Here is a 12,081-nt window from a genome sequence, read left to right as displayed (position 1 = left end):
TAGAGGTTTACCTCAGGTCAATATTGACTAATATTGGGTACAATTTTTCTCAGGAACAGTGGAGAGCTTTTTGAGGTAATATGGCATCAACTATAAAAAAAATATTCCCTGTACTGTCCATGAAAACAATGGTATAGTTGAAAGATTCAACACAATGATTAAGGAAGAAATTCTGTTGGCTAAGTTCAATGAGTTGGGCTGGAAGAAGAAGGTAGCTTTCAGAATATCTCCTCATCTAACCACACGAAAAACACAGTTTAAGCTATTTACCGGACTTAAACCAGATGCAAACCTGGCTCCAGGAAGGCTAGTGTGGCACATGGGCAGAGTGGATGTGTCAGTGGAGCATGGCTGAAGGGAGTATGTGTTGCGGGAGAAAAGGAAAAAATATAATGATAAAAGGGAAGCTGTGGAAGCCCATATGGTACGTTTGGGTGAGTGGGTGCGAACAAAAATATGGGTTGATGTTCCAAGTTGGTCAAAGTTCACCAGAGCGTCCTGTGTCATGAAGCTGTTCAAGAATGCTCTTGAGGCTGAGAACAGTGTGACCTGGAATTTGAGCCAGGTCTCTTTGTGTTGGGATGTCTATGAAGAGGAGGGAAATAGGACTGGTGTAGCCGGTGGGAACAGCTCCACTCAGTTTGCTCTGAAGGAGGTGTCAGGGAGAAAGGAAATATCAGTGGTAAAACAAGCTAACTTCTATGACACCTGGAAAGAGGATTTCTAGAAACCCTCCCAATTTAAGACATTACTTGCTATAATTAGCGTCATTTTTATTACGCTAATGTGGCGATATTATGGCAAAAATTCTGTGCCATATTTCCAAGTGGTGCAAAGCTTGCATTGCATCACTTTGTAACCCCTTGCGTCACATTATGCCTGCGCAAGGCATAATGTATCCAAAGGGGGCATTCCCACATTAGGGTGTCTGCAAAAATGGTGCAATGAATTCTAAAGGATTTCTTTGCGGCATTTTTAACGCCTACACAGAGCAGGCGTTAAAAGGAGGTTCACCATTGTTTTCGATGGGCCTCGATGTGCTTTGCAGGATTATCGTAAAAATAATTGGCGCTATTCCTGCAAAGAACCAAACTAGCATCAAACGTTTTGATGCTAATTCCCTGACTACCACCATGGTGCACCGTATGTTAATTACAGCGCATACATGGTGGCATTAGGGGGCGCTAAGGGGTACAAGAAAAGTGGCACGCATTGGATGCAGCACCACTTTTCTTAAATTCGGCTCTGTGTTCCATGATGAAATGGTATATCCTCTTTTCCTCTAGCCTTAAAAAACTTGTTTACGGAGTTATTCTCTATTTCGGTATGTTGGAATATACACCTAGTGCACATGTATTATTATTATTTCCTCTTAACATATAACAACAAGGTCTGCAATGCAGCTTGAATTCATAAAGAGAGGAAGGGCCTTTTCAGACAAGAAACGGAGCCAAAAATAATGAACTTTGATTGTTATTTCCTAGGGTGATATCACCTTATCTATTTCAGTATTATGAAACTATAAAGTAAAATGAATTTCAGAAATTCGGGATCTGGAATTGTAATCAGGTTCACTTTGGGTGTCAAACATTTGTGGTTCATTGTTCCTTTGTGGACTAGGAAGTCCTGTAGCCCGGATACCTTCCTGTGTCGACGTGTCCTTGTACTTTCACTCTCTTCTCTAGTTCTTCGCAGCACTTTTATCTTCATCATTTCTCTTCCCTTTTCTAATTTTCATTCTCATCCTTATATCACAGCTTCTCTCTCCTTTTTTGTACCCCATTACCCTGCTCCCTTCTTTCCCTAGCCTTTGAAAACTTTGCACAGCATTCCTGTCTTACCTTTTGTTCCCACCAACCCTCATATCTGCATTTCCAATGCCAGTATATGCATGCATTCTTGAGTATTTGTATACCACAAACCTAGCCAACAAGCACATGAGCACTGTATAATACGGTGTTGAAATAACAAAGTGACGGCTCTTACAACTAGCTTCCAATTGGGAGGGTTCTCTTCATTTGAAACCATGTGGGGTTATGCATTAGAAGGGGTTAGTTCTCAACAGGTTGTTTCCTTAAGGAACCACCATGGAGCTTCTTGGATGATTGAAGGTGCCCCTCAGATCTGTGCTGGGATGGAGTTCCTGATTCTTGGTGTAGAGCAAAAGGTCTATCTTCTGACCGTTTCCTTCACCTGTTTCTCTGCTTCAAGCCCGGTGATGTTGTACGATGCTGCCTATATTGCATTCACCAGCATGCATCTTGCTAGGTGAAATGTTACATCAGCATCATATAAAGGACCGCAACCCTTCACGGTTACCACTACCCTCCCATGCGGTAATAAACATTGTTCCTACAAGAAAAGTTGTCCCTACGAGAATGTTCTATTATTCTTCCATGGGAAAGTTACGCATAGGATGGAAACATGGTTTATTGTGCGAGAGATGGTGTTGTCTCAGAGTTAAAGTCCTTTGAAGAACTAATTCCTTATATTTCTCTCTCCCTCTGTCTATTGCTTCCTCAATCACCCACTCTCTTTGTTGTTCCTTTCTCAGCATCCTCATGTACGAAGAGAAAGCACGAGAGCAAGATGAGAAACCCGCTGGTCCGCCACCTAAAAAGGTCATCTCAGACCTCCCCTAGGAATCCATCAACTTCCTGCATTGAAAGCCTATCCATATCCCAGAAGCACACTGCAGCCACGATTGCCGCTGACTGCTTAACTCTGGCTCCATAAAGACTGTCCCAGTGTGGGTCAGTACTTGTTAAGAGGTACAAGACATATCAAGTCAACTTGGATCAGGGATGGATTTTTTAAAAACAAACAGCAACAAAAGGTGAGTGGTGGAATGCTTACCATAGTCTAACCAACTAGGAAATGGCCAGGGCCTACTATGCCATAGGGTTGCAGCTTCATCTCACCGATAAGCCTCAGAAAGGCTGGACCAGTCTTGATATGACCTGGCTGGCTGGGCTTGGCTGTTCCCAATTGCTAGTGGCAAACGCTTTTTCAAGCAAGCCACCCATCACCTTTTGTGTTTTTTAATGTTTACATCAAAGCCACATAGCTTTCTTTGGTTCTACATGAAAGTGACATGCCTGTGATCACCAGTGGTACTGGAGAGGGGTGTCATCACCTTTTGTACTCTCAGTGGATATTTATCCTACATGCCTGATTCTCAGCCACCTCCTCCGATGATGGTAAATGCATTGCACACTGCAGTTCAGCGTTGCATACCAACTCGCCTTCCGGTTCACACATGCAGGGCCAAGACCATGGACTATCATGAAAACCGAACCTGCATCTACATGGAATAAGGTGAACATTTTTGCACAGCAGATTATTTTGATTTTAAAGACGTCTCTTTCCCCTGAACTATCACCGCACAAAGTTGACATCTCATCACTCTTGATGTTCTGACGATGTGATGGTACTATGTTTATGCTGTTTGGTACTAGAAGTTGTCCAAAACTATTTTAATTGTTTAAAAATATAAAATAAAATTGTTGTGGTTGCCTTTTTATCCTTTGATTTTTTTTCAGTTCAGACTACCGCCTGTCTCCTCGAATCGGCGACTGTCCCTTCACCACACACAACCTTGCGATCATTAAGTGCAGTGATTTCGCCCTTCGTTTTCCATGTTTAACAATTTCTTATCAAGACTCAAAACCTCAATACTATGCCAAAGAACATAAAAGGTAGCAAAACTGATGATCACTCCTCCCCTGTTTAAAACTTCTGACTGTCGCCAAAGAAAAGTCGCAAAAAGATTCTAGGGTTCACTGTCTCCTATGGGGCAAACCAGCTAACCAGTTCATCCCATCAGACATTGGGGATCAGCAGAAAAACATCTGTTGAGTTCCTCTTGGGGGCTTGGTCTCAGAGCTTTGCACTTTCTTCTACTGTGAATTAGGGATGAGAGTCATTTATTTACTTGCCACACAGCTAAAAAAATTGTCATAAGGTCAGATCTTCAGAACAGAAGGTACTCAGACTCAGAAGTACTAGTAAGTTCTTGGATCAAGAGTTATCTATTATCTCCAAATGCACAGAGATGTGGTACCACTACAACTAGACACTGATGCAGGGTCTGAAACTCAGATATAAGTAAGACCTGAAAACATGTAGTAAATTGAATTTCACTGTTATTTCTTAGTAAAAAGAATAGGGCTTTGATTCACTTAACAGTTTAATAGTTCTATTAAATGTGATAAAGCTTAGTTAAATATGCTTGAACTCAGAGCAGGAATATGAGTTCTCAAGCTTCAATATACACAGCAAGACACTTGTGCCCATATGTTCTTACATAGCCTGGTTACTGGTCCTGGCTGCTGTGAGCAATTCTGAAAGGTTGTGTCAAAGTGTCTTCTTAGTTGTACATGTCTTGGTCTGTATCAATCCGCACCCTGGAGCCTGTGAGGCACCTTCCAGCTATATTTTCAGATGAAGCCAGGCCTCAAAGTACGCTCACGGGTGGGTGTCACGCCAAATGAGTCAGAAATAGAGGAGTGTTTACAGTCTCAAAATGCCAGTGGTGGTGTGAAACGACCATCATGACCTGCTGGGCTGCAGAGGCCGGAAGCTGGAAAAAAGCATGAAAGCCCATAGATACCACAGCATTGGCAACAGTGAGGTCGGGAACCCTCCACTTTAGCAGCTTAAGAGGGGGTACACACTGCACCAGATGGCCTTGCTTGTAACCTGGGACCCGCTACAGGTCTCCTCCCTGTATCTTTTCACTCTTCTATCTGCACCACACAGAGAAGGGCAGCTAAGTGAGCCAAGGTCACTGAAGGAGACAGAAGAGGAAAACAGTGAAAAGGGCAGAGAGCAGCAGATAATCTATAGGGGAGAGAAAGGCAAGAAATAAAACAATGCGAGGAAAGGAAATGGAAAAGAAGGGCAAAGGAAGACAGGGTCAAAGGTGAAAAATATGGAAGAAGGGAAAGGTAAAAAGAAGCGGAAGGAGGTAGGGTAAAAAAAGCAAAGGAAGGGTGCAAGGCTGGGTGGTACGAAGGATGAAGGAATGGATGGATTGAAGTGGGAAAGAATCAGTTGAAAGGGTGGAAGAAAGGGTAGAACGATGTATTAATAGGTGGATGAAAGCATTAACTAAAAGGTTGAATGCATAGAACAGTAAAAGGATGGATTATCGATGTGTGAATGACATGATCAATGGATGTATGATTGCATGGATAGAATGGAAGAACTGGAAGATACAAGGATGAAGGGTTCCAGGCTAGGAATGCTGGGCTTACCTGCTTGGCTCATTCGGTGACATCAGAAGTTCAGTTGAAAGTGGGGGGCGGAGCATTTACATTTTCTGGCTACTCCCCTGATTGGAAATACCATACACTGGTAGAAGATGCCCTGATTAAGCCCCCCAAATGTAGTTCTTTGTTCTGAGGGAGTCCTGGTTGCTTCTTTTGTTCTTTGTGGTGTTATGAAGTTCTTTCTAACAGTAGAAAGAGAGAGAGGGTGGACCAGTGTTAGACCTGACAGCCTTAGGGTGGTCACCCCTAACTTTTTGCCTGCCTCCCTCCACTTTTTGGATACTGTTTTTGCTGGTTTTAAGACTCTGCACACTTTACCACTGCTAACCAGTGCTAAAATGCATATGCTCTCTCCCTTTAAACATGGTAACATTGAATCATACCAAATGCCCTCCATGGTGCAATGAATTCTGGGTTGGCGCGCAGGCTTCCTGTCATGAGGGCAAGTCTTTGCAGCATGATTCAAAGCAGCTGGATCTTCAATACACTTCAGAAGCGTAAGGGTAGGTTTTCAGCACTCATAGCAGTCTGTCTGCTCTGGTCCTCTGGTCCTCTGCACATCAGCTGCTTCTTCATCAGTTTCACTGACTTTTAAATGAAGACAGCAACATGGAGTCCTGCTGCTCTAATCCTATTCTCAGTGTCAGCGTATAGAGCTTCACTCAGGTCTAACACTGATATTCAACTCAGAGGACCAGTTTATTCCCAAACTTAAAGGCAGTTGTTGCCGGGCCACGAGTTGCAAAATACAGAGCCACATTGAGCATTTGGAGAGAACCGACCAAATTAAAATGTATCCTTCATTGTGCACAGCAAAGCGTAGTAACTAGGAATCCCACAATAGGTGTAGAGTCCCAGAGTTCCTGGTTACTGAAGATATTAAGTGGTACTTGCAGAGCATGACTTAACTGCAGACAAGCCTCAGTCAATGGGAGGCGGCTGCTGGGGCTTCAGTTAGCAGGTGGTGGTGGAGGAGGGGGAGGGCGGGGGAAGGGCACAGAGTATTAGATGGCTCTGCCAGTGGAAACCCTTGACCTTCCGCCCTTCTGCCACAGTGCAGCCAGGTCATAGTGATGGTTGCCCTGCTCCATCACTAGATTTTCCTGGTTAGGACAGAAATCCTAGACATTGCGGTGCCAGGCAAGCAACTCAAAAATTACCCACCTCAATGTGCAGTAAGAAAACTCCTTGCACATTGGGGGAGATAGATTTTTTGTTCTCTAAAAATCTTAGGAGTTAAAAAAATATTTGCAAAGTGTGACCACAACAACACCGTATCTGCTGTGCAAACTCTTCTGACTTTAGAGCAACCAACACATTAGGGTGGAGGTCCTGCACTAGAAGAGCAGAGGTCATAACCTCAGCTAACCAAGCAGGCCTTCTGCCAGGCACTAAATGGGCCTTTTCAAGAAGTTAATGATGAGCTTGACTTTGTTAATATACCAGGGTAACCCAGTTGGTCGGGAGGCGAGTGAAAATTGATTAAGAACTTGAAAATAGAGAAGGACCTTGACCCTATCCAGGCTTTAAAAAAAATCCATGAGAAACACAAGTGTAGCAATTTGTTTGCCTATTCAACACCATAGTAGGACTTTGGCTCCCACTCCCGTAGGGGCATTTGACAAACACTGGGGTAATAAGAGCTGACGTACCAACAGAAACAAGAGGCGGGGGCTTATCCAGTATTTTGTTAGGTTCTTCAGCCCCTGTGCAGTAGCATCTACCTCAACTCTGGAAGTGACTCTCATTCACATCCCATACAGGAAACAGCCTGGGCTAATTCACCCGAGACAACAGTGGGAGTGGCAGGAGTCATTCAGCAAATGGAGACAACAGCACAGGATAATAACTCCCAAGATTAAATGAATTTCACTAAAAAGTTGACTAATAAAGAAAACATGGTTTTCTTCTTTAGACCCATATGGGATTTTAAATAGTTAAGTCTTCTAAGTGTAACATTTGGAAATAGATCATGGAGAATTGGCAAAACCAAAGCTAAAATTACTTTCAGTTATTCAGACTGACACATGTGCCTTTCATGCACTAAAGTTTAAAGGCCAAGTAGAATTTGAAGTTGCAACCCTAACGTTTTGCCCTATCATGGCCTTAGGAAAACATGGAATTCATGTCTCCAAGTGAAGATGGCTTTCAGAAAACAATGGATCAAAATGTGCCCACCATTGTTTCTTAAAATAATAAAAACATAAGAAGCTACTAAAGAGGGATATATTGGTTTTGAGCCGTATAGCATAACTCTGTTGAAGTCTTTGTGTACTTGCTTCTAAGAAGTTCCATTTCACTTCTTGTGCTACCACGAAGCCAGGCGAGGAGTGAAGAGTCGTCGCCTCCCAGAGTTCTTACCTTGGAATAAAGCAGTACCAACAAGGTCACTTGTTTGAGTCAATATTCTTGCAGGGCACTTGAGTACTGGATCCTCTCACAATGTAAGATTCAGTTGGTATAAGGGTCCAAACTGACTGTGAGGGATGGCATTATTATCAATATAGTTGACAGTGGATGTAATAGGCATTGCCACTGAGAACGACACATCTGCCCCGTAATGTGAGATCAGTGTAGCAAAAGTAATCCTGCTGCAACTCCACTTATTTAGTTTCAGAAGGACTTTTCATACTCCAAGTGGTTCACAGCCCACATATGTTCTGCTCCAGCATGTCAGTTGATAAGATTTTTCAAGGCAATCAGAAAAGTAATTCTTCCTGTCAATCTAAAATTATTGTGCTTAGAAACAGAACAACTCATGCATAATATGAAAAGAGTATTATTCAAATACCAAACATGTAGATTTATTATTAGTGGTTACTTTAAGATGGACCTAAAAACAACTGCTGCTGATACTAATCGCTGCAACCAAATTGATAACTATTTGTTCCAGTTCTCACTTAATCCAGTATGGTGATAAGGGCAGGAACCTTTTTGCAGTTCCTCTAGAATATAAATGGGAACAATGAACAGGAGATTTCATTCAGACATATCAATACACACAGCTCCTTTCTTCATCAGCGACCTTAGAGGGAACTTTGGCATTGTGCCATGGTTAAATAGTGACCACTGTCACAGCATCTGACATTGCCATGTCTTTTTGGAAGATTTTGGACACTTTATGTACAAGTAAAACTTTGAAGACTGTTGGTCAGGTAAGGAGGAACCACTGGTACGGTAATGGTAAGCTGCTCAGCCACCTACATTGTTATATCTTATGCCACTAGCCCTTAGAGGGCATTGACCTGATTAGGAGATGGGTTGAACTTATGAATAATTCACACGCCCATCACCCAACCCCACAAGAACCAGCAGCCAATGTTGGCTATTAGAACTAAAGGGTAGAATGCTTGATTTTGAATGACTTAAATGAGAAAAAGAAGACATTTTGGGACATTGTGTCCAAACATGGGGGACTACAAATATTGTACAGGGATAGTATTCTAGTCAATGAATGGACTATACAATTAATTCATTGTATAAGAACAAATGAACATCAACTTTAACTAATGATTGAGAAGGGACATTGTATGTTATCTCCCATTTCAGAAGCATTAACAAATACAATACATGGACTGCATTCTTATTGAATGCTTGTAATACACACTGTGCTACATGTCCTACATGTTGGCACCATTAATCCATACATCTCAAATTATAGGCGCTACTTTATGTCCCAAAAAAGTTTCTGTTCAGTGGTGCAGTTTGTAAATTTGTAATCGTCTGTGATATCCCTGTGCCCTGTAGGGTTGATCTGTGACATTAGCGTTCGGTAGATGCCAGATGCTAAAAAGAACTTGATATTTATGAGTCCATCAAATACCCTAATTATTTACTTATGGTTCATGTTGCAGACTAACACAATCATTTAGTCACAACCCTTATGGCCACTCTTTCAGTTATATATAATACAGGGCTCTTATCAGAGTCATAAATGGACTCTTTTTTTCTATCCGTTTCTAATGGAGAGGCATCACTAAAACCTTTTCATTTACAGGCTCATAGCTCTGTTGAGTTGAAGAAGAAATACTATTCTCCAAACTGAATCATAAGGCTCTCCATGACTGGATTAACCAAGAATATTTGACACCCCCTTCATTTTCAAACAGGTTTAGGACAGGCAGTTTAATACTAGATGGCATCATGACATTGACCAGCCCATCAGGCTGTCGGAGGAAGCTTTCCATCAACATAGCCAACATGGAGTCCATTGGCAAAAAGCTCATGGTCTGCTCATTTGTAAATGAGGCGTCTGGGCTAAGAGTTTGGTGGACAGGGTACTTTGACTCGGGAAACATCCTGAACAACTAGGTCTAAACCACTACTTGCCTGAACCACTACTGCTAAACAACTAAAAAGTCTCTACAACTAAGTACTGAACAACTACTGTCTAAACAACAATTGTGCCTGAATAACAATTGCCTGAACAACTAATTTTAAGGTAAGGTTTTCCTTTTGGTTTTTATGGTTTATTAGTTGTTTAGAATATATATATATATTAGTTGTTCAGGCAATTGTTATTCAGACACAGTAGTTGTTAAGACAGTAGTTGTTCAGTACTTAGTTGTAGAGACTTTTTAGTTGTTTAGCAGTAGTGGTTTAGGCTATAGTTGTTTAGGACCTAGTTGTTCTGTCACATATTCCTTTGACTCGTTTGCAACAGAATAGTCTGTTAGACGGACTTTAAATCAGGCCCTTAATCATTTGAGGATTTGTGTCATCCAATTTGCTCAAACTAACATTTTTGGATTGCATCCAGCACAGTTTTTAAATGATTAAATGAGCACTTGGAACCTTATTGTTGTTATTGTGACTAAACAGGTACATGAGAGTCAGCGTAAAATGGTTTCAAGTATGTTTCAGCATCTAAGTATAAAGGTTACTGAGATTTTAGATGGCAAAATACTGTTGTTCCCATAAAAAACTATTGCATTGGATTGTGCACAACAGACCTGATTAGAAGTTCCTAAGTAGATTATTTTTAGATAACTGTGCTTAAAACTATAATTACAATTGCTACATTACCTCTGATCAATCATGGATTTTCATGTCTAACGGTAAAGCAAGTTCAACTAAACATAGTTATTGCATCTTCACATTGATGATTTCACCCAGATCCTACCTCCAAAACCCCTTGGCACCTACATGTGACACAGTTCATTGAAGTCTGCAAGATCAAGTCTCCGCTCACTAGAAAAGCTAAAGTCTTCCACTAGGCAGATGTTTGTTCAGCACTATGAGAACTAGTGCTGTCACTCTTTCTACTAAAATGGCATATTATTAAGCTTACCACCACTTTGGCACATCTTATGGAATTAGTCCAGAGTGTGAGAGGTAGGCTTGAAGCTTTGCTACTTTCAGTTGTTTGACTGTTAGCAGGAATAAAAAAAAAAAATCATAATGCCACAGTACGCACAACACGTCACTGGTTGCCTCCTGATGGCTGAATGAAAGACATGGTTCCTTGTCTACTTTTAAAGCACTTCACCAACCTACCAATCTTCTCTGTGATGGTGTCAAGAATCTGGCTATAAGAGGGTGAGGTTGGCAAAGCTCTACCATAGCTGTCAATTTTTAAGCACATTGGCGTATGCTCTATTCCATGCTGACAAATGACGTAAGGAGGGGCACCCGGGACAGAGAATCAAGTTAGAGTGTGGAGAAAGAAGCTGTGCCACCCTCAACAGTTCTGTAACCTGGATCCAGCAGAGGTGGTGCCTTTTGCAGCACTGGTGAGGTGTCGGCATGTTGACATCCTTGGGACAGGGACCTCCAGAGGATCCCACTGGTTCACTGAGGATGGCCTGAAATGAGCTTGGACTTTGAGGAGGGGTGATAAAAGGGCTCAGAAGACCCTTTAAGGTGCACTGAGGCCTAGCATTTATAGGTGAGGAGCAGTGTGACCAGGCCTCTTCCTCTCCTATGGCACAGTCACTTGACAAAACTGGAGTGCATGGCATGGTCCAGTCCAGTAAATTGGAGGGGGGTGAGACAGTGGAGCCCCCACCTTGTTTGTGCCTAGGAGGATCTCGCTGTTGGACCTCACTCTGGCAGACCATATCAGGGGAGTCAGAACTGCCTTTGAGTATGAAGCCCTGAAGTGGTGCACTCACCTGTAGACCACCAGTAGTACCCAATGTTTGCTGTCATGGGCCACCCAAGAACCACAAAGGACATGAACAATGGAGGCAGCTTAGAGCCTGACACCACAACACCCTATGCAGAAGGTAGCCCTGACCCAATGGTGCTGCTTCCCCCACTGAAACCAGTAGCAATGTCCTTAGTCTTGCTAAATCAGATCCTGGGCACAGTTAGTAAATTCTGTGAGGTCTTGAAGTACAAAATAGACAAACTAGTCATAGATCCGAGGGGTGCTACGAGACAACCGCATAATGAAGGTATCATTGGTGTGCTGCACCCGTCAATGGGGGCACTACGGGGGTAGGTGAAGGAGCTCACACGCAAGGTGGACATCCTTAACCATTGTGCAGAAGACGCAGAGGGGTGCAACCGTAGGAACATCAGAGTGGTGGGAGTCTCCGAGAAGGTAGAGGGAACAGACATGGTGCCCTTCCTCGAGAATGACTGGCAAGAAAAGTGGTGCCTCAGGAGCTACTTATTTTTCTGCACTTTGGAGAGGGCACACAGAATCCTAAGACTCCACTCCCTTAAGCGCAGCTGCAACCGGTCATGGGGCACTTTCTCCACTACATGAGTAGAGACCTAAACCTGCAACACTGTTGAACTGAGGGCCGCCTTTAAGCCAAGAACACCTTGGCAGCTATCTTCACTGATTATACTATGGAAG

The 12,081-nt window shown here is 42.6% G+C and overlaps 1 protein-coding gene across 1 annotated transcript in view; it reads left to right on the top strand.

The window, feature by feature from the left end:
- The window catches only part of AIF1 (allograft inflammatory factor 1), an 88,344-nt gene extending 84,823 nt beyond the window's left edge, over positions 1-3,521 (top strand). Inside the window, exon 6 of the mRNA XM_069237155.1 lies at positions 2,555-3,521. Within this exon, the coding sequence (XP_069093256.1) occupies positions 2,555-2,642 (88 nt within the window). The 3' untranslated portion in view covers positions 2,643-3,521. The remainder of the gene's footprint in view (positions 1-2,554) is intronic.
- Positions 3,522-12,081: the final 8,560 nt, after the last annotated feature.

The sequence above is a fragment of the Pleurodeles waltl genome, chromosome 6 (assembly GCF_031143425.1).
Source record: "Pleurodeles waltl isolate 20211129_DDA chromosome 6, aPleWal1.hap1.20221129, whole genome shotgun sequence".
Lineage (NCBI taxonomy): Eukaryota > Metazoa > Chordata > Amphibia > Caudata > Salamandridae > Pleurodeles > Pleurodeles waltl.
The sequence above is the reverse complement of the archived record's forward strand: the minus strand, read 5'-3'. Positions and strand labels throughout refer to the sequence as shown.